The sequence below is a fragment of the Canis lupus genome, chromosome 1, assembly GCF_048164855.1.
Source record: "Canis lupus baileyi chromosome 1, mCanLup2.hap1, whole genome shotgun sequence".
Classification (NCBI taxonomy): Eukaryota; Metazoa; Chordata; class Mammalia; order Carnivora; family Canidae; genus Canis; species Canis lupus.
The window spans coordinates 38,750,363-38,774,735 of record NC_132838.1 but is presented as its reverse complement, the minus strand read 5'-3'; the positions used below and the strand labels follow the sequence as shown (position 1 = coordinate 38,774,735).

General features: G+C 34.3%; 1 protein-coding gene and 1 pseudogene across 3 annotated transcripts in view; both read right to left on the bottom strand.

The window, feature by feature from the left end:
• Positions 1–24,373, bottom strand: part of ADGB (androglobin) — a 161,521-nt gene that overhangs the window by 11,895 nt on the left and 125,253 nt on the right. For all 3 annotated transcript variants that reach the window (XM_072827003.1, XM_072826994.1, XM_072826985.1), the window contains exons 28-32: positions 17,593–17,792; positions 15,922–16,033; positions 7,735–7,904; positions 1,643–1,819; positions 805–907 (exon numbers count right to left, since the gene is read on the bottom strand). In XM_072827003.1, the coding sequence (XP_072683104.1) occupies positions 805–907; positions 1,643–1,819; positions 7,735–7,904; positions 15,922–16,033; positions 17,593–17,792 (762 nt within the window). The remainder of the gene's footprint in view (positions 1–804; positions 908–1,642; positions 1,820–7,734; positions 7,905–15,921; positions 16,034–17,592; positions 17,793–24,373) is intronic.
• LOC140608552 (calcium-independent phospholipase A2-gamma pseudogene) lies at positions 4,006–6,079 on the bottom strand (annotated as a pseudogene).

The window sequence follows — 24,373 nt, the reverse complement described above, 5'->3', positions numbered from 1 at the left end:
TGACTCTCTGAGCACTGGTCTCTCTATATGTAAAATAGGAATAGCACTGTCAACCTCTCGTTGCTGTAGGTTAAAAAAGAGAAAACAAACAAGAGTGTTGTGAAGAGTACCCATCCCAGGAAAATAAAATCAGGGTGATATTTGTTGTTTATACTCTTTATATGAAAACTTAAGGGACATTATCTTTATAACAATCATTGAATTACATTCTTGAAGATGTCAATGTGGAAAAGCATGACTAGGGATGTGAATGCCTTCAGCTTCCCTGGGCATCCCAATGAGCGGATAGACAGGAGCATCAAAAGGCACTCTGGGGTAACAGAGAGCCATCTGCAAGCTGGCTCTTGTGAACTTAGCAATTTACAGAGCAAATTACTCTGGGCCTGTGTCCTTATTGGTAAGTTGGAAATCCTATTATAGATCAGTGGATTCATGAGAGTGTTCAATTAAATAATTAGTATTTTTGGTCCTAGGCTGACAGCAATCACTCAGTAAAAGCGGTTAGCTTGATCTTATTGCTATTATTTATAGTTATTATTATTAGAAAGGTGCCTGACTGACACTAGTAGGCCTGCCTTTAAGGTCACACACTGCCACCTTTGAACCAGGCTGCATTCATATTTCTGGTTTCATCTTTTCTTAAATGGAGAAAACCCTGCCTCCTTGTGGAAAAAGCAAACATCTGCTTGGTAAAAAGCAAACATCTCAGAATCTGTTTTCCTATCCTGTAGAATATGCTCTATCTTTCAAAAGGTACAAGGCACAGCTCCATGCTCAGAGGCAGTTGGGGCAGGGTTCACTGACCTTCCTCCACTGCTTTAGTTTGGCTCTCACTCACAGGCACACTGTCAGCATCTGGTATTTTCTTAATGAACTGGCTGAGGTAATGCAGGCGAGCCTGGGAAGCCTAAAGAACAAATGCTATCAATGAACAACAGTCCAGGCAACAACACTTAAAGAATGCATGAAAGAAGCAGGAGAATGTGAATAAGTATGGCAGTTTGAATGAGGCCAGCTCTGATTATCAAAGAAACTCAAATTCTGAGCCATCCATCATTCTGACAGTTGTTTTTGAGAACTAATGAAGAAGCAGTCCTAAAATGAATACACTAGGCATGCAGGCTTAGATCCAGTTGCTCCTGAGCCTTTTTCATCTGGCTTACTAACCCTGAGTTGGAACATGAAACACAGATGAGCAATAATGGTTCCCTGTAGCAATGATTCTTATGTGAAATCGAGTAGGATGGGAGACACGAAGTATGTTATTCTACATGCTTTCTATCCATTCAAGGCTGTCCAAAGTACATGAAAGCACATATTAAATATTTTTATCCTTTCTGACTTGGGAGAGTGAGAACAGACATGGATTTGCCCACACCACATGAAAGAATGAGGGAATCTGTAGTTTGGGCCAATAAGTGGCACCATTATGTACTTCGCTTCTGCGAGTCATCTGGTATTGGTCATCTGCACAACATTTCGCAATGTATTCAAATGTGGTCTTAACATTTAGTGAGTGTCTAACAAAATTCCAGGTACCATTCCTAAAGGAAAGACTAGGCACTTTTACCAACATGGCCCTTCCTTCAGACCAATGCCTAGGAATGGAAAGTTAAAGAACAACTTTTCAAACTCGAGTGACCTTGATAGCTCTTCCTGGCTCGGTTGTCTCCCAGGCCTGTTTCATGGCTCGGATTTCATCTGCTCGTTCTGTATCTTTTTTCACTTCGAAAAATTCTGCTTCATTGTGTTCAGTGACCAACCTCAAAATCCAGTATGGTTTATTTGGGTCCTCTTGTTGAGGGTGAACAGTGGATACCTGATAAATAAAATAAAAATCTTTGGGTCAGGTGTTTTCTCCTCCATTCAAAAGGCTCTGGATTTTAGCCCATGACCCATAATCTAACTATTAAGTTTTTACCCAGGAGAAATGAACACACATGTTCACAAAAATATTGGACTAAAAATTTATTATAGCCTTACTCATAAAAGCCAAAAAAGGAAACAATATAAATGTTTCTCAATTGATGAACAGATAAACAAATTATCATCTGGCCATATCATTGAAGGCTACTTACATTAAAAAGTAATAAACTATTGAGGTTAACCACAATGCAGATGAATCTTACAGGTAGACATCATACTAAGATCAAGAAGTTGAGCAGAGAAGAATACATCTTTTATGATTCATTTGTATGAAATTCCAGAACAGGCAAAACTGCTGCCTGCAGATGTGTGTGAAGATGTCAGAATCCAGCGCAAAGAGGCTTGAGGGAATCTCCAAGCTTATGGAAATGGTCTATACTTTATACCTTGATAGAGATGTGGGTTACAGGGTGAATGCCCTTGTCACAATTCATTGAATTGTATAATTAAGATTACTGCATTTCACTGCATGCAAATTTTACCTAACAACTGTCAACAAAGAAAAAAAGAAAATTCTAAATTGCATTTAGGAGTATACAGCATCTCTTTAAAAAATGAGGGGAGGAATAGTTGATCATGTCCATAATGGATATATACACATTATGAAAGTTAACATTTGAAATCTCATAGGATTATTTTCACAAACTATAGGCTAGAAGCAGATTGACATAGGGCTTGAAATATGTAGATAAGTGAGGCTCATTGGTGACAATCTGATAGGGAGAGAGGCTGAATCTAACGTGGTTACTAGCACTTTACATACGCTATTGAGACAATGTCAATTATCCATGTTAAATAATGTAGATGGCGAAGCAGGGATCTGTAGGGCCACTGAATAAAGTTCTTGTGAGAGATCTTTTTCCCTTCTACAATATTCCCCTAATGCTCAGATGAGAACTTAAATCTCACAATTGAAAGCTCTTTTATTTCTTCCTTTTACAACACAGTACAAAAGATTTTATTATCTTTTATGCTGCATGATAAATGAGTCTATCAGAAACTTCTCTAGGATCAGGAAAGGGACTATGATGAAGGACTACAGGGTTAGGGGCACATGTAAGAGTTTATGAATTTGTAAACATGTAAGAGTTTGTTTTAAAGCTCAATAATTTATTTTGTGGATGATAATAATATTTTCTTAGTGAATCCAAATAATTTATTTCATAAAACTGAATGATAAACTGGAGCTACATCTAGAGAAGTTAACGCGCAGCATTATTTTGACATTTCAAGGAAAGAAAGTGGTTGATTGAAATCAATTCACCTATGTTTTTTAACCAAACAATGTTAAAAAATAATCTAATTTCAGGGACACCTGGGTGGCTCAGTGGTCGCGTGTCTGCCTTTGGCTCAGGTCGTGGCCCCAGGGTCCTGGGATTGAGTCCCACATCAGGTTCCCCGCAGGGAGCCTGCTTCTCCTTCTGCCTGTGTCTCTGCCTCTCTCTAGAAAGAGATTTCTATCTCTCATGACTACATACATTTAAAAAATAATTTTAAAAAATTTTTAAAAAATAACCTGCTTTTAAGAAAATTGAGTCTGGTCCTTTCAAAAGTAATAATCCCTTGATAAAGAAATTTTTCTTTCTTTTTCCATATCTATTTAGCTATTACAATAAAGGGCAGCATTTGGATTATAAAATGTAGCCAGTGAAAACATAAGTAACATAAATTTAAGAAGAAATTAGCTTTTCTGCATGAAATAAAATCGATGATCAAGTAAATTCAACATGATTATGGTGATTAAAGTGAAAATACAAAGTATAATATGTTTTCAGTTTCTTGTTTGGCATATATGTTAATACATCTTCAAATATGAAACAATATAACATCAATGCCTACTAATCAACTGGCACAATATTAAGATTCCTAAAGCTTAGTTATTATTATCTTAAAAACCTGATTCTTGTGTGAATTCTGTAATTCTCATGTGAATTCTTGGTTACAGAATGCATTGTGTGCTGCGCAAACTGATCCAAGTACCATCTTTTCTCGGATTCCTCAGAATTCATGAGTATTTCAAAGTTAATTCAGGTCGAATTCCACAACTCCTTATTAAATGATGGATCTTCTGAACATTCATCACAATTTGAAAAAGAATGGAGGGCCACCAGTTTTTTTTTCCCAATCACTACTTTTCTGTAGAATTGCTTTTTCTTGACTTAATATTTTTACAAGTTTTTTAATTTTTTTCTTCATTTCTTTTTACATACCTTAATGCCCCCAGCTGCAGCTTTTCATTTCGATTTTCATCCAGAGAGAGGTATGTTATCACACGTTATAGGGCTGACTCTAAAATATGTTTCAGGAAGCAATAAATCATCAAGTACTATATGGACTGCTGTATTTATAGCACTATTTGTATCATTAGACAGTTTGGTTTTCAAGCTTGTGTATATCAGTGTCTCTCACATGTGTCTTATAATGTCCAATGCCCAGATACTATATATACTATAGTGTAGTATACTATGCACTCGAATGGGACATCTGGCCAAAGATGTTTATGCTCATGCAGCACAAACACTTAGGAGCTATTCAGAAGGTGACTTGTCACTCAGCTTGATGAAGATCACTTCCCAAATGCATGCTCTACAAAGTATCCTGGAGTAGCAGATGAGGCTCATATGGCCTGCCACATTTTATACTGACAGCTACCCAAATAGTAAGAGTTGATTCCGGGGAAATGACCATAGTTTCTGAATAGAAAAGCTTTTGGCATTTCCCCTTGTTTATCATGGTACTTATTGCAGTTCCCTCAGGACTGTGGATTCCTTGCTTGTTCAATCATTGGTGCATATCCCATTCTATCCTTGAGAGTACTTCCCCACGTTTGACTCCTTTAGGAGTCAAAAATGCATGGTTTGGAAGTACTTCCCCACGTTTGACTCCTTTTAGGAGTCAAAAATGCATGGCTCCAACTCGGTTTGACTGCTTTAACAATGACGTTTTGTGAAAACACATGTGATACTAATTTTTGATAAAGTTCCTCACATTCATCTAGGTCCCGACAAAATAACTTCAATAGGAAAGCTCATATGACAGCTGTGCATACACCTCAAATGCAGTCGAAGAGCTGAAGAACTGGCTTCTAAGCAAGCTTAACTCATTTTGGAAGTATCTGAAGAGCAACCACACAACCCCCTCGCTCTTCTGCCATCAATTGTGAGAATTGGGATAGCTCTTCCTTTCATTGTTTTCATGTAGCCAATTAAGGCCTGAAGAGCACCATTCTTGTAATAATTGTAATAAATATAGACCAATTCTTTCCATGGAAGTCACTTCTTTTCCCTCAAGAAATTACAGTAGATGAAGAGTCAGTTTTTGATCCTATTAACATAGATCTTTGGGTCCGTTGTTCTATGTTTGAACTAAAGCCGGGGTTCTGTCATTAATACCCTTATAATCTTTTCTTTCTGAAGAGACAAATCCTTTTTTTTTTCTCTGCTTTTTTGCCTTTTTGTCTTTGCCATAGCCCACACAGCTTTCATCCCCTGTTTTTGTTCTCCTGACCCAATCAGACTTTGATTTGGGGATAGGCCAACTAGTGTAACTAGCTATCGAGTTTGCACACCTCCAATGGGATAAGAAAGTGAGCGGTACTTTGCTTAGTAGAAACTGGAAGAATCTCAGCTGTCCAGTGGGGCTTGCAGGCTTTTCCACAGCGTATAAAGAAAATATAAGCATAGCTTCTTGTCAGTGAGGATGCCAGGACCTGGAGAACTGGATTTTTCTTCTTCAGTGTTTTTATATTCAATTTCTGATTTATCCTAGCAATGTTTATTTTCCTTTTTATAAGGCATGTTTCCCCTGACATTTGAAGTATGAATTAATATGATTTGATAGAAGCTGCAATGACTCTTCAAATTCCGTGGTTATACTGTGTAATAAAAGGCTTCACTCACTTCCCCCTATCTTCACCTTCATTCTTACCGTGGCTTTTCTTTTCTGGAAAACTATTTTCTGCTGCATTGAACACTATACTTTTTCAGAGATTTAATGGTTTAATGGTTTTCTGTTTTAACCAGCCACAAACTGACCCTTTTTAAAATGTCCTAGAACTTGGCTTAACTTGAGCTAAATGTGAAATCATTTCATTCTGATTGCCAAAAACAGACTTTGAAACAAAGTTCAAAGTTCTTTTTAAAATAGGACACATGGAGGCATCTGGGTGGCTAAGTCAGTTAAGTGTCAGACTCTTGGCTTCAGTTCAGGTCATGATCTCAGGGTCCTGAAGAATCTGCTTCACTTTAATCCATTTATATCTTATTTTGCCTGGATGAAAACCTCTTTGTGGACTGATGTGACTTATCCTCCAATAATGTTTGAGTGAGCACAAAAAAAAGCAGCTGCTTCTCTGCTTCCCACCAGACTTCTTGCATCCAAGAAGACTTCTTGGATGCAGATTGCAACTGTTCCTGCAGCACTAGTAACTTTCCTCTTCTCAGCACTGATATTGACTAGAGCTGGCCTCCATCAGCTGAGTCCCAACACAAAGGAAGAGCAGCAGCCAAGGGGCCACCCCTCATCAGTTCCATTCCACCCCCAGCAAGAAGTCAGGTTAAGCTTTACTTTCCAATGTTTCCAAGGGTACAATCCAACTAACAAATTAAATCCTGGCAATGCAACTGGACAGGATTTTTCACTACTGAAGGGTAGGGCAGCTGGTCATTATCTTTTCTCCCAATTTGTTAATTTACCTTTATTGTCCTTTACTAGTGATACCAACACCCTATTCAGTTGATTCACCTGCAAACCCAAGAGATATCCTTTGTTTCTTCTTGTTCCTTCTCACCCACTTGGCATTAAGAACTATGTGCACTGTTCATTTCGTTGATAGTTCTTTTTTGTCTTCTTCCTCCTTTCTTACCTGTACCTGGTACACTTTGCCGGCTTTTGTCTGGATTACTGCAGTAGTTTCTTGAATGATTTTCCACATCCCTAGTCTTTTTCCCTTTAAATGTATACCTTTAAAAGCCACCAGGGTATCTGAAATGTAAATCTGATCACGTCAATTTATTTTTTAATCCCTCTTCTTCCATCCCACCCCCAGCCCAGCTTAGCCTAGACAGTGATCACAAGTGTTCGGAAGATTTTATCCTCATGGGTAATTTGAGTTCAGTGTTTTTAAATAATCTGAATTTGAGTATGTTTAGGACTGTGCTTACACTCCTCAACTTTGCCCCCACAACTTCTTCCTTATCCCTAATCATTGTAATTACCTAACTGGTCCTGAAGGAATTTGGAATCATGACTTCTGGGCTGTAGATATAGAGTCCTAGCCTCCTAATGAGGCTTAAAGTCCTCCTCCTTCTGACCCTTACCTCTCCAGCCCCATCTTTCATACTTTAATGCTAAACAAACAAAACAAAACAAAAAACCACATAGAGTGTGTTAATTTTCACCTTAGAATGTCTTTGCTCTTTGAATCAGGTCAGGATTTGGCTCCTCTAGGAGAGAGAAGCTAGAATAAGTACCTCTTCTTCCTACCACTTCACATGCAGCATCTCATATTAAAACTCTGTTTGCCATCAGTCTCCTCCATCAGACTGCAAGCTTTTTGAAGGTAAGGACTGTATAATATTAATATTAAAGGCCAAAGCCAAAATTCAGTGTCTTATAGACACAGTGTCTTAAAATTTTGATTAATAGATTTTTGATTCTAAACTTGGGAAAGCAGCTGGCAGAAAGTATCCAAGGAACATCCTTAAATTTATCTAGATGGTTGCTAGAATCAAGGAGATGGACATTTTCAATTTTGTCCACAGGAAAGATAGACAAGTAGGGACCCCATGAATGTACATTTACACCCACCGGAGGCTCAAAGCGAGGTGCTTGCTTTTCTTTGGCTGTCTTGTCTTTCTCCGAAGATTTATCTTTGCCTTTTCTTGTTTTGGAAGTTCCTGAAGATTTTTGCCCCTCACTAATAGTATGGGAATCCGGGCTTCCTAAGGTGACTAACTCCTCGTGTTTCTCTCCATGAGCTAGAGAGACATAAAAATGGAAACCAGTGAATCGTAAAAATAGAATCATGTCACGCAGGAAAAGGGGAGTAGGTCAGGAAAAAAGTTGCTAATTTAAGAGTTTTGGATTTCTTTTCCTTTTTAAAAAAAATTGTATAAAGATCTGTGTGATTCTCTTTTACAAAACAGAGATAATTCACACATGGTACACCACTGAAATTATAAATCAGTAGGTTTTGATATTTGTAAGCCTATTCAAAAATTATCACTATCTAATTCGTTTCCAGTCTGGATCCTTTCAGTAAATTTTCTTGCCTAATTTCCTTGGCCAGGATCTCCACTACAATAATAAATTTATTTATCTCTGCTATAATATGTATTATTCTCTTCCCTCTGCTTGCTCAAAGGAGGATGTGAAGGATTTTACCTTATGTTCTATTACCTGTTTCTAACAACTACATATCCAAGTGGCAAAGGAACAAATGATATTTGTTGAATCCCTACTATGTTTCTTTATTTTTATCATTCTCAAAGACCCAACAGGGCATATTCAACAATTTGCTTACGTTGGGAGTTGAGTGATCATTCAAACATGAGTTCAAAGAACATGTAAGCCCCTTCCAAAAATGGAATCTGTAAGTCATCCCACTAGCAAAGTAAAATAGTAATTGTCAGGAATCCAGTTCTTATCAATGACTTAGTGCCAGTTATTAGTGATTTTCAAATTAGGGTATATCATCCTCATGACTGCAGAGGGACTGTAAGTACCACAGTTCTCTAAGGGAGCAACTTGTCTTACTGCCAGCAATCCCAGTTGCTGAGAAATGTTACACTAGGGAAAATTCTTTGGTCATATAACCAAGTGAGTTGGGGTGAATCTTGGATCAACTATTCAATAGGTTTACTTTGGCAGATTTATTACAGTCTTTTGATTTTCTTTTCTTTTCTGTATAATGGAGAAGTTAGTACCATGCCTACGGGGCTTAAAATAAACTACACAGGGAATTTAAAATAGGACTGGACCTAGTATCATACACACTGGGTTTTTAAGATATTAAAACTCAGCTGAAATTAAACCTCAAACTGCCCCATTAAGTATTTCTGGGGTTTTTTTTTTCTTACTAACCGTAGGTCTTAGAGTTTCAGTCATATATTTAGATGTATTTGACTCCCTTCAAATTGACATATTCTAATATTCAAGTTTACATATGTGAACATATTGTATGGTGTCAGGCATACAGCAGATGCACACCACTGCCTTCCTTTACATCATTAATATAGAAGAAAATAATTTCCTATTCTTTAATAGCATACAATATAGTAACTTTCTCACAAATTGCAAGTCCTTTAAAAGCCGTAATACCATTATATACTTCATTTTGATCCCTAACTTCACCTAGTATAATTCTGAATTCATTATATGTCTTCATATCAGATTGTTAATAAGTAAAACTTTATAGGGAAACTGTATGCGTTTAGAGCATATTTATCAATAAGGTATAAGAATAAATACCCTACTAATTCAAAACCTATGAAAAATGTGACCTCACGTTGTATATTCATGTAATTAGCAGAGTTCTAGAGTAAATGACCATTGAAATAAACTAATATACTCCTTGCAGAGAAGAAATGCCTGGGCAGTAACTATTGATGAAATGAACTTGAAAATACCTTTAGCATTACAACTTTAGTTTTCCTCTTTCTTTATCTTACATTTACCCAGAATACAGTAGACATAAATCTTCAGTAGGTAATAAAAAAAATTACAGAAACATATTTTTTATGATTAAAATTCAGTGCTTAGATTTATGGATCCAGGAACTTTAAAAAGTAGCTGGAATTTGAACATTAGCATAATTTCTAAACTAGAATACTTGCTCAGGATTAAGTATACATTTACCAAGTGTGATTGTACTTGGTACATGTAATCAGGAAAATCTTTTTTTTTTTTAAGATTTTATTTATTTATTCATGAGAGACACAGAGAGAGAGAGACAGAGAGGCAGAGACACAGGCAGAGGGAGAAGCAGGCTCCATGCAGGGAGCCTGATGTGGGACTCGATCTCTGGACTCCAGGATTACGCCCCAGGGCGAAGGCAACACTAAACCACTGAGCCACCCAGGGAACCCCGTAAACAGGATAAATAGATAGATGGATAGCCAGCTAGCTAATCTGATTATGTTTGGTTTCTTCAAAGACTTTGAAATGGAAACACCATGCATATATTGTGCCTAAGGAAGAACAATATACTGTTAATTAGAGTTAAGAAAATAATATTATAGTCCTGCTAATAAAATTGGGTGGGACTTAAAAACCAAAGTCTTTTGAGAACGATAAAGTTTATATGTGTCTTTGCAAATAGACTAGAATTTGAAAGGAGCAGGCCAGTAACATAAAAATGTAACATACTGGCAAAAGGACTTTCAAATAACAACACAACTAATTATTTATGAAGGTAGATGATATCACAAAGTGTTACCTGCTCCAGATCCTCTAATTTGTACTTCCTTAAGAGAAAGTCACCTGTCGCAGCAAGCAATTTCTACTAAAACTTATGTATTGAAATATACTAAAGGTGGCACTGTTGTCTCATGTTAACCAGAAGACAAGTTTCCTAAAAATTTATAACATAAATATTCTAAGTTGAACATAGGTATATTTCAGGCCATATTTTTTATCATGGGTTATAAAGCTATGAATTTTTGGAAAAAAATTATATATCTTATTTCTCATAGAATTTGAATGTTGAATTTAAATCAATAAATGTGGCAATATTTCCATTGAATTTAGGAAGCACATGAAATTTTAAATTAGAACACCAATATATTAATGAAAAAAAAGCCACTTGATCAATTTCTTCTTGATCTAAAGCACTTACAATTGAAAAAGTAAGCTAAAAATTGAAAAGATTAGTAACAATTTTTCTAAAATACATCATACCCTTAAAAATTGAAGTTGATAGGTCTTGAGCTATAAATACAACTGGCACATAGAAGTTGACATATCGATATGTTTTCATTTAAACAAACTGGCTGCCTACAAATCCACATTTATAAACATGATACAGATTATTCTGAATCCAAAAGCTTCTTAACTTTCATAAGATTGACCAACATATGCTTTCAAATAGAAAAAAATTTCCTAGTTCATTTGAAATACAATTCAATTCTGAATTTATTTACTGGCTGCTTTCAGAAGCAAATGTATAATACAAGGCAACATGTAATTTAATTTTAGCAGTTGTTCATTCACACATAAAATTGTCAAATGCGATGTCAAAAAAGAAGATGCAATTATTCCGAAAAACTCTTTTCTAGTTGGGTACATAATAATGAGAATACCATTTCTTTGAGGGTGACTAGATTCTAGGAACTTTACACATATTATCTTGAAACTTCACAACAACCTTGAAAGATAGGAGTTATTATCTAATGTCTCAGGTGACAAATAACCCAGTTTCAGATAGCCTAAGGCATTCTAGGTGCTATGCTGTATTTCTCCATTTATTAGTAATTCCTTTTCTCTTCCTTCTTTTTTTATTTTTTTATTGAGGCATAATTGATGTATAATATTGTATTAGTTTCAGGTAGACAATGTAACGATTCGATATTTGTGCATATTGCAAAAACGATCACCACCATAAGTCTAATAAATACTAATTTTAAAATAGCTTAATTTATATTACTAATTTTGTATCATTACCCAACTGGATACTTTACATTATACTATTTGATGAATTATACTACTGTGTTTATTTCAGATACTAATTTTTTAACTTCCTCTAGAGTTTGACATCTATTAATATATATAAAATATATGAAATACGATAGTTTGTCATATTGGTCTGTTTATTGGAACTGCATCCATGTTAGACAACTTGAAGTTGAGAAACCTAAAAGATCTTCAGAAAAAACATGAGAAGACCCTTTATGCAAACTTGTGTGTTTAATAAAGAAATACAGATAGTTCCCTAAATAAAGATGTTTATTGAGGACACAATAAAGATCTGGATTGGTACTATCATATATTATTTTTTCCATCCCAAAACCTTTGTTAGATAATCAACTCCCATTCAAAATCCTAGCTATGCCTGTAATTAGCTGTGTGACCATGGGCATATTCCTTAAACAGAGTGTTCTGCCTCAGTGTCCCATATGCAAAATGATAACAGTTACAGCATCTACCTCATAGATTGATGTTAGGATTCACTGGGTCAATATACATAAAGCCTTCACAAACCCTCTGATGTAAATGTTAGCAGGTACAACCCCTACCACCATTAGTACTATGTCAATACTACTAGTTAGAAAGTCTCTAAAGGACAAAATGGTATAGTGGAAAGGTTGTGGGCTTTGGAATAAGTCAAACTTAGGTGAAAATCTTTGCTGCTTCCATCTGTGTAAATATAGGCAAGTTACTTACAGCATCCAAACTTCACTTTCTCATGTGTAAAATCAGGATGGTCATTAACTACTTCTCAGATTTTTTTCATGAGAATTGAGGATCATATATGAAAAGTAAACAGCACAGTAAGAGGCACATAATGGCACTAAAAAGATCATAATTTAATAACTAAACTTCTAGATCTCTCCAGTGGTTTTTTTTTTTTTGCTTATAAAATAACAATTACATTCTTTTTGGCTTGATTTGCTTTGATTAAAATAGTAAAAGCTTCTGATTTATACATTTTAAATTTGAAATTTTATCTTTAGATACTAAAAAATATAAATGAGACATAACCACTTTAACATATTAGTATGTACTCTTTATTTTCTTTTCTTTGTATACCCACTTTTGCTCTCTGACACACTCATATAATTTTGAAGAGTAGTGACATTTTAGGATCACTAATGTCTAACAGCAGATGAAGTCCTTATGTTAACAATAAAGAATTTCTGTGAACTTAGCACAAAAAAACATTTTTGAATCTTTCTTCCCCATCATTCCTGACCAAGGTCAAGAAGGAGAATGGCCTTGAATAGTGAGACATGTGCATAGGGCTTTCCTGGTTGCTCTGTTCCTCATGTTCCTCTGACAGACATTAGCCTCTCTCCAGCCCTGAAGGTCAAAACAGTCTCCTGTATATCTTCTGAGACATGATCTTCTTCTCACCATTGTCATTTCCAAAGCAATGGTTCACTTCCCCTGCTTGGTATTCTTCAGGACTTAATCATACAAACTATTTCATACCCCTTCCCCCAACTCCACTTTATTATTTTTTGAAGTTTCTTTTTTCAAGATTTTATTTATTTATTTGAGAGAGAAAGCACATGTAGGAACAGGGTTGGGGGCGGAGGGAAAGGGAGAAGCAGACTCCCTGCTGAGCAGGGAGCCTGACACGGGACTCCATCCCAGGACCCTGAGATCATGAAATGAGTTGAAGGCAGACACTTAACTGACTGAGCCACCGAGGCACCCCTTAGCTCCACTTTAAAGTGTCATTTCTTCTCTTTCCAAATATCCCCCAGTTGACATAAATTTACATAATTCACACAATTTATGTATATTGGGAACAAATTTCTAATTATTGAAGAAAATATACACAGAAACTTAAAAACTTGCATTTCACTAGACTTGAGGGTATTTGAAGATACTTTGCACCTTTTTAGACGTTAGAAGTTCACCTTGGAGAGTTGGAAAGAAAGCACCTCATTCACTATTCTAACAGCATTATTCAATGTCCTTGCTACCTTTCCTGAACAGCTTAAATGTTTTCACAATTATCTCCTTTCTCAGTGTGCATTCTTCCATCTTGCTGGAACATTATTCAGAAACAGGTGTTCCCCATGAACTAGATCCTCAATTGAATTTAGAAAGATTGTTTCTGTTGTTTCCTTTTCATGATTTAAACTGGGATTATTTATTCCCTGTCATGTGGATCTGAGTTCACACTGATCATTGCTATAAACAACAGTAGCATGACTATTTTGAGCTTGTTGAGACAGGCATAACAGAATATTATAATATAGAAATCAGAAGCATAAAGAGCTACAGACAACTCATGAAAGAGCCCACACAGACAAAAAAACAAACAAAAACAAACAAACAAAAAAAACCCCTGGGATTTTATTCACAGTCTCTGACCTATTAAAATCACTGGTACCCAGAACTGTAATGTAAAATCTAGTAGTACTATACATTTTCCTTAAAAAACAAAAAACAAAATGCTATCTTTGCTGAACACGCATCATACACACATGCTCACACAAAATAGTGCCATTTTTGTATTATTTTGACCTATTTTTATAATCATGAATATTTTATTGGCACATGGATCTTTAGCATTAAATATATAATCTACTATATTATATATTATCTACATCTTTATAGGAGGGTGAGACAAAATCACCCAGTAATTTGCATCACCCATTATTTCAAGCAGATTTCTATTGATTTATACCAGAAAAATATCTAGATTTTTTTAGCATAGTATAAACTATGAGACTTTGATTTGTACTCTAGAGAAAGTGGAGATAATGACTAAGTTAAAGGAGTTTTCAGCTTCCATATGCCATTTATTCATATTATCATTGTGTTCTTTTCTGGAAGACAAGAATTTTATATTGAAGTCTTATCTGCTCTGTATTTAAGATTATTTCAGATATTCTCAGTGGCACTGGGCAGTGGGGGTACTATTGCCTCTGGGAGGAGAGGTAGAGGCAGAATGAAGAGATGTTTCAGATAAACTCATATTCTATGAATTTACCTAGGGGATTATGAAAGGGTGTCTGCCTTTGGGATTTTATGTACATCATTAGTAACCTGTGGCACAGCTACTGGTTCAAGAAACAAATTTTGAGCACCAGAATTTGCTCCAGGTTAAGCACAAAACACATGTGGATAGCAAAAAGGTGGTAACAAAGTGGCTCTGGTGCCACTACTTTCTCTACATGTGTCCATGCTAAACACCAGGCCAGGATGCTATTAGAACTTAAACACTCTTGCTGTTCCTGGCACAGCAGGTTCCATGCATTTGTTCACTAGATATTTACTAACAACTTCTATCTGGTTCTAGAGATGCATAATGAGGCTGAAGCATAGTCCCTTTCCCAGTGAGAGAGGGGCAGTGAGAAGGCAGACAAGTTTAAGATTCCCATAGAGTGCCACATGTTCTATGGACACACACTAGATACATGACAAAGGAAATGGGGACTCTCAGTATCATTTAATTTCATATATTTTCTTTGGCTTTTATGTTGCACCATAGAATCTGTCCCTTCTTACAAAGATTTAGTTCAATAATAATAATTTTCTCTTAATTTTGGTGATAAACCTTTATCAAGCCTTTACATGAACAGGTTCATGCATTTAGTATAAGCAAGCAAATGTGTGAACAGGGTTTTTTGACAATCAGTGAATAGGGGCAATAGTAGTAGTAAGAGTAGCTTAGATGTATCCTTTCATTCACTTATTCAACAAATTTGGAGTGATTACTGTGTGCACAGTCTGCACTATGGATAATGCAAGATTAAACAGGCAAGACTCCACAGAACTCCCTGTCCTCAATGGTATTATGTGCTAGTGAGAACTACTGTGGACTCTTGAACAACCTGGGTTTGACCTGCATGGGTCTACTTTGAGATCTTCTTTTTCTAATGCATCAAATTTCCTACTCAGGAATATTGAGAGTAGTTTATATTTGAAAAAATAAACTTGAATCCTCTCACTTGGAGATTATCTTTCTATTAAATATTTTAAGAACTAATCTTCAAGAATTATACTATCTCAACAACTTACACAAATATCATGTATAACAGAAAAGTCTTCTGTACGCTTCTTAGATAATCATCAAGTAATTTTTACTAACTGCACAAAGAAAGTTTAAACAAGGCCCAAACAATCATTTATTTTTAGTTCTTATAGCGAAGCAGCAAAGATTTTGAAACATAATCAGTTAACAAAACAGAAAATGCCACTAGATATGAAATGCAAATTTTAAGCAATAATGTTTTATTAAAAATTAATAACATGATTAATTTACTAGTAAATACTTTATATGAAATATAAAGTATGTGACTAACATTTAGGGTGACATACCTTTGCTATCACTTTTCTCCAATTCTTTTAGTGCTTGAACAAATGTCAGCTGACTTTCAGTAAGAGGCCAACTGTTATACAATACCAAACACTGTATGATATATTTGTTGACCTGTGAAATAAAATGCAATGTTTAAGCACAAACAAAAAGAATAAACATAGTATATGCCTAATAAACACACAATAAATGCATAATTTTCTGGATCACATATTCATAATTTGATTGAATACTATCACAGTTCTCCAAAATTTTGCAAGATCATATTGTCTACAAAACTTGTCCTCACATCCCCACCAACACCTGCCATTATATAGGCTAATATTTAAATTTTTGCATCCATGTTTAAAGATTTTTTCTTCTTTTTTTGTGAGTTATTCTTTTGCTCTTTTTCTAACTTTTTGCTTCAATTGCTTAGCTTGTTTTTAATCATTTGTGCTTCCTGATGAATTAATTTGAAAGTGAATTCTGAAAGCTACTTTAGATGTGGTTACAAATTTTGATTTGTATCTTTTAGTTGTTACTGAGTTCTTTGTATTCATAATTTTTTTTGATGCTCTCTGTAACTAAAACTTATTCAGCATATTTTATTTTGCTTACACATTTATGGGATTTTAGGCTGTTATTTAATTTCTATATTACTGCACTATGTTCAGATGACATCAGTATAATATAGTTTGGTTTTTATTGAGGCTTCCTATGTGTGTATGAAAAAGTATATTCGCTATTAGGTGAAATATTCTATAAAAATATCTAAAGAATCAAGCTTATACTTAAATTTTTCAAACCTAGTGATCATACGTATTTTTTCAGCTTGATCTTTTGGTTTCTGAGAGTTGTGTATTAAAGTCTTCAATATTAACTAACTTTATTTTTCTCTGTAGTTCTAAACAGTTTTTGCTTTTTATTCATTGACTCTGGACAGCTGGGCTATGCTATATGTAAGTTATGGTCATATTTACTTGTTATATTCTTCCTTTTATTTTTACACAATATCCTTCATGAATTCTATGCACTGAGATTAATATATCATCACAGTTTTCTCATTCCAACTTTAAGTTTTCTGTGTCATTTTGTTTAAAAGTGTCGCTTTTAGGGTAGTTATCATTGGATCTTATTTTTTTAATCTAACATTAGTTTTTTATTCTTTTCATTGATCAATAATTCACTTATTAATTAACTAATTAATGACAATAATTGTACTTATTGTCATTAGTCATATTAGGATTAATTTTTGGCTTTTTATTTTTATTAATTTTTGCTTGTTTTATTTCTGATGGATACATTTTGTTTTTTCTCTGTTACTTGAAATTACATGAATTGTCCCTTATTTTATATGTACATATATATTTTTAAACTTAGGGTATATGCAAATTAGTTTTTATTAATATGTTATCTTTTTCATAATTATAGAGCCTTATAACTCATGTATGATATTTACATCTACATTATACGGCTAGTGTACACATTAAACTTGCCATATATTTTAACATCTTGGCAAAGAGAAACTGTTAAACGATGTTCAATCCCTTGATTCCGATATACACTGGTGGCATTGCAGATAGAAAGTATCATATACATTGACAAATTTTAGGAAAAGAATCATTGTTATTTTTGTTGAATTTTTAGGAGTAATACCATTCATTAAAGGATTCTCTTAAACACAAATATACCTGCTGTGGAGTGCTAACAGTTTCTTCTGTGATGGGCACATTGATAATTTCCTCGTCCAAAAGAGGCTGACCAGTGTCTACTACTATACTTGCAGGTCTACCCTTATAGGATTTCTGACTTCCCTGGGTAGATTTCTTCTTAATGTACAATTCTTGCTCTTTCTTGGATGCAGCATGCATTAAAAGAATTTGCTTGCTAGCTGAATAGGGGAAAAATATTAGACTTCAGTTAAATTGTGTGAATTGCATAGTTATGATCAACTGTGTTATTTAGGTGTATCCTTTCATAAGACATTCAAAGGAACAGGTCAATTTGTTTGATTTTAATGAGATAAAAAGCAATATTCCTGGCTTTTAGGAGATATTCTGGTCTTAAAGAAATTTACTATAATAGCATGTCATTTGCAGAGAGCAATGCATATTCTGAGCAACCACTGACTGCTGAAAGAATATATAAAAATTCAATAATTTTTCATTCATTTTGTGTCATTTGAGTGACACTAAACTAATACCATATACCCTAGCTTCTTCAGTGTTTAATACACTATGTATGTGTGTGTTATTACACTTATGTAAAACTCCTATTTTATTTTTAATTTTTATATTCATTCTTTTGTAACTAAAAGATAATAAAAGTACCATTTGGAGGGATAAAAAGAGAAATGTGCTGAATGTCATTAATTGATTAAACATATATTGAGATAACATAAGGAAATGACACAGAGAAACTCCAGTTCTTGGCAGGACAAAATAATGGGCATTGAATTTACTCAAAACCATGAAAAAAATAAAATTAGACAAAATTTATTAGTAACTGTTTTCAGTCATTAAATAATATACAACTCAGAGCTGTAATCCTTGAAAGAAATAAAACATACAAAAAGATCTCTCCACTTCTGTAGATTTCTGCCTGTAGATTTCTCGACTGTGGCACAGAGAAGTAGAGTCCAAACAGTGCACAACAATGTTGTCAGGCTCAGGAAGCAAGATTGTAATTTGAGGCTCCTGAGGCCACTAAAATTTGTGAGGCAAGGTACAAGAGGGCAGGTATCTGAGCCACAAAGGAGCCCAGAAATAAGCATAGGGCTTATAAATAAAATAAAGACTTGGGTCTTTAACTTAATTGTAAACTTCATTTATACAAATATCTAATGGTGCCTGGCAGACAACACCTAGGAGATAATGAGCTTAGTGATTCTGAAGTTTGCACAGTGTTGAGAGACATTGAAATCCTGCCAAAGTAAGGAAAATTGAATACACAGGGCATCAGTTGAGACTCAAGAAAGGCTACTCTTTAAGGTACTACAATGAACCCTAGAGTAATGGAAGCTCTAAACCCAATTTAAGGGATCCCTGGGTGGCGCAGCGGTTTGGCGCCTGCCTTTGGCCCAGGGCGCGATCCTGGAGACCTGGGATCGAATCCCACGTTGGGCTCCCGGTGCATGGAGCCTGCTTCTCCCTCTGCCTATGTCTCTGCCTTTCTCTCTCTCTCTCTGTGTGACTATCATAAATAAATAAAAATAAATAAAATAAAATAAAATAAACCCAATTTAAGAAAACTTAGAACCAAGTCTTGGGAGGATTAAGCTAACCTCTCAATAAACTACTTAAATTTAAAACTCTTTTAATGAAGAGAGCATAATCTTAACTCAACAATGTAGCATGTATGATGTGCAGCACACAATCAGTATGATGTGAAGAAGTCAAAAACAGGAACATAATTTGAGAAAAAAGTCAATAGATATAATGGTATGGCTGACACAGATGTTGGAGTTAGTACTAAAACAAAACCAACAAAAAAACTTTAGCAAACAAAAACTTTAAAATAGCTATTAGAAACATGTTTAAGGATTTAAGAGAAAAGATCAACATAAGGGAAGAATAAATGGTGAATATTAACAGAAAAACGAAATAGAGAATCAAAACAAAATTCAGGGTTGGACTATACCTGGAATGACACATTCCTAGATGGACTTTAAAAACACATAGTCATGTCAGAAGAAAATATTTGTAAACTTGAAGATAAGTAATCAAAATGATCTAAATAGAAGTGGACAGTGAAAAAAAAATGAACAGAGGCTAACTGCCCCTGGTATTATTATATTATTATAATAATTATATTATATGAGTAGAATATTATATATTATATATAATATTATAATGAGTAGAATAATGATACCTTCAAGAAGATAGGCCTATCCAGAATGTGAACTTATTTGACAGAAGGTATTTGAGGCTATGATTAAGATAAAGATCCTGATAAAGAAGATGTTGTATATGTATACAATGGAATATTACTCAGCCATTAAAAATGACAAATTCCCACTATTTGCTTCGACAGGGAGGGCCCTGAAGGGTATTATGCTGAGTGAAATAAGTCAATCGGAAAAAGGACAAACATTATATGGTCTCATTCATTTGGGGAATATAAAAATTAGTGAAAGGGAATAAAGGGAAAGGAGAGAAAATGAGTGAAAATATCAGTGAGGGTGACAAAACATGAGAGACACCTAACTCTTGGAAATGAACAAGGAGTAATGGAAGGGGAAGTGAGGGGGTTGGGGTGACTGGGTGATGGGCAATGAGGAGGGCACTTGGTGGGATGAGCACTAGGTGTGTTATGCTATATGTTGGCAAATTGACTTCCAATAAAAAAAAAGTTTTTTTTTTTTTTTAAAAAAAAGGTAAGAATCCTGAGATGAGATCAGCCTGGAAGAGCATAGGCCCTAAATCTAATGATGGGTGTGAAAAGGAGATAACACAGAGTCACATAGAAAGAAGAAGGCTATGTGGAGACAGAGGCAGGGATTGCCAAAAGTGTGCAATCACAAGCCAAAAAACGCCAAGAGCCACCAAAAACTGGAAGAGGTAAGGAAAGATTCTCTTGTAGAAACTTTGAGGGCAATGTGGCCTTGACAACACCTTTATTTTGGACTTTGACTTCCAGAACCGTAAGGGAATGAATTTGTGTTGGTTTAAGCCACCCAGGTTGAGTAATTTGTTACAACAACACTAGGAAATTAATACAGATATCAAGTGATCTAAAGCACATGTATTCTTAGTCCTACATGGCAATACTATAAAAACAAAATATTTAGGTATGAATTTAATAAGTATTGTAAAATCTGTACATTGTATGTATAAAACAGAGTTGAGAGAGAAATTAAAGACTAAAATAGGTTTAGAGAGATACTATGTTCGTGGGACCAGCAAATTCATTTTGTTAAGATGCCAATTCTCTCCAAGTTCAACACAATCCCAATCAAAATCTAAAGCTACAATTTTTAAGAAAATGTGGTGTTGGACTAAGAGTGAATATTGATTGATTGAATATCAATTGATCAAAATAAAGTTCCAAAATAGACCCATGCATACATATTCAATTGAGTTTTGATAAAAATGTCAAGGGAATTCAATGTATAAAATAATGTCCTTCCAACCTATAGTGCTAGAACAACTGGATGTCCATACGGGAATAAAAAAAACCCTTGATCCTCTACCTTCATTATATACCAATATTTGAAATGAGTCAATAAATTAAACATAGGTGGAAAGATTATTATAGAATAAAATATGACACAATATTCATGACCTTGGATTAAGAAAGATTTCTTAGATAAAACACAAACTGCACTAGTAATATTTTCTAAATGATGACTGACTTCATTAAAATTAAAACCTTTCATTGCTAAGGAAATGAAAAGATAAGAGATCATATTTTTAAAGTATATATTTGATAAAGATTCATATCCAGAATATATAAAAAAAAAGACAACCCATTAAAAATATGGCTGGAGGGCAGCCTGGGTGGCTCAGCGGTTTAGCGCTGCCTTCAGCCCAGGGCCTGATCCTGGAGACCCAGGATGGAGACCCTTGTCAGGCTCCCTGCATGGAGCCTGCCTCTCCCTCTGCCTGTGTCTCTGCCTCTCTCTCTCTCTCTCTCTCTCTCTCTCTGTGTGTTTCTCATGAATAAATAAAATCTTTAAAAAATATATGGCTGGAATGATTAGATACTTCATTATGGTATATGTATAGTCAAAAAGCACCAATAGGCTTTTGACCAATAGGCTCAACATCATTAGTCAACAAATTTAAACCACGAAGAAATAGCACTACATACCCACCAAAATGATTAAAATAAAAACATTAACAAAAATGTTGGCAAAAATATGGAGAAGCCAGAACTCCTATACTTTGCTGATGGTAGTATAAAATGATATAGTCCTTTTGATTAATTTTTTTGCCAAGTTAAAAAAAGATAAAATATACATATGTCAAGCCAGGGCACATTAATTCAACTCCTGGGTATTGATTCAAGAAAAATGAAAACAAATGAAAAGTATTTAATAATAATACTTCTACAAAGTACTCCATAATATAAAAAGAAATACAGTGGCAACAACAGGAATGTATCTTAAAAACATTACCCTGAGCTAAAGATTACCACTGCCAAAAGAGAACTTATATGGTTTCATGAAGTTCTAAACAGGTAAAATTAGCCTACTCTGATGAAAATGTGAACAGTGGTTACCTCTTTGGAGACTGGAGGAATTGAATAGAAACGGCCTTGAGAGATCTTTGTGAGTAATAAAAATGTCTATATATTGTTAGAGATGTGGGTCACACTAGTGTATGCACTGACCAAAATTCATCAAATTAGATTTGCACTTTTTGCTCTATGTAAATTACACTTTGATTAAAAGTTAAGAATGAATGATACAACATTTCTACCTTTGAGAAGTAATTTATTCATTACTTCCTTCAGCCATTAAATCCTTCATTCAACCCATTCATTCAACCACATATCAAAAAAAGGGAAAATTTTCCTTAATATATGAAACTCTACAAATCAATCAGAAAAAAACCCTAGCTAATTCCAATAGAAAAACAGGCGTAGCACACAGAAAAATTTACAAAGAAAATACAAAAGAAAGATAAATAAGATATATAAAAACATACATGCTTGAACTTCACTAACTCTAAGTATAATATAAATTAATATTTTTAGCAGTCAGACTGACAAGTCAAAAATATGATATATAAAAATAAAGGATAAAATAAGGTAAGGTTACACAAACTTAGTGGAGGGCAATTTGACAATATATACCAAAATTAAACTGTATGTACCCTTTGACCTCATAGCTCTACATCTAAGCATTTATCCGATATATATGCCTATACATGTTCAGAAAATTCTATACACAGGTTTAAACAAAACAACTCAGCATTCTTTGTGTAAATATAAAATTAAAGTTGTCAGAAATCACTATCAGTAGGAGACTGATTACATTAATAATGGTAGATCAATAAAATGGAGCCTTATACATCCATATCAAATAAAATATTTTACTATCCCTAGTCCATTGCACTTCCTCAAAGACTCAATTTCTTAGATTGTAAAATATGTAGAAAATTATAAATTTGATATTAACCCTACAGTATGAGCACTGTTATAAGATTTTATTCCTGAAAATTATATGAAATATATTGGCATTCTTTAAAATTCCCATGAGATAAAGCAAAACCTGAAGAGGCCTATATTTAAGATTTTGTTACTGGGTCACTTCAGAGCCTTCTACATTGTTGCAATAGAGTTTATTCTTTAGTACAATAGAATGTCTGCTTACAGAATAAATGTTATAGTCTGCTATATCCTATTCTACTACAAATATAACGTGCACACACACACATACATTTTTTTTTGCATGTTCTTCTGGTGGGGGTATGCCAGAAATACAAGTTGTAAAGAATTCATAAATTAATATGTTTCCAAGAGAAGAAACTGAAAAATATTTAGAAAGAAAAAGGAATTTCAATGTCTACTTACATAATTCCTACATACAACTTAATAGCATCCCTTTAAAACAGGATGGCTCCTGTTTGAAATCTAAATAAAGAAATAATCTAATTCACAGTAATAACTTTACCAATATCTATGGAGAAATTTTAAAATCTATTCTGTGAAACATACAAAAAGTCATGAATAAATTTAAAGAAATGGCCTTTACTTGCATATAAATTCAATATTATAAAGGTGTCATTTCTCCTTAAATTTATCTACATAGTCAAGGCAATCAGAAGGAAAAATGATAGATTTTTACATAGTTTGAAGGGAATTCAAAAAAAATTGTATTGAAAGTCATCTAGGAATACAAATGTGAAAATAGAAATATTTTATAAAAGAAGAGCAATCTTGGATAATGGCTGATAATTTTGGATTTCTGAATTCTGTTCCAATCATCCTTCTACTCTGTTTCTGTCCCTTTCTTTAAAATTATTTAAATGTTTATCCATAAGTCTCTTGGAAATAGTAATTTTTCAAGTGAAATGATGATAACCTAAGTGACAAACTATGAAAAGTTTTTGACTCTACTAATTTGAATCAAAGGATTTGGAGAAGAATGTTGGGGTTAACTAGTTATATAAAGAGAAAAACATAAGACCACAAATACCATAGGACAGTTGTACATAAGTGCCTGTTAACGTTTTGGAATTAATGCATCCTTGCATGAAGCACGCTATAAAATCTGTGTAGACTGGATTAGAATGAAGAAAACAAAGCCAATTTAAAGAGTAAGAACATCATTCAGACTAGCAAAATTTAACAGTACTCTGAGGGGTCTTAAGATATCAGAGGGAAAAGATAAATGGATTGCAGATAGATTTGAATGAAAAACCACCCGTAGTACTGTGAATTGAGTCGGGGAAACAACCCTGGGTATATTCAGGGCTGAAGAGCAAATAATGGGAGAAAAGGAGACAGGATCAACAGAATTGCTTA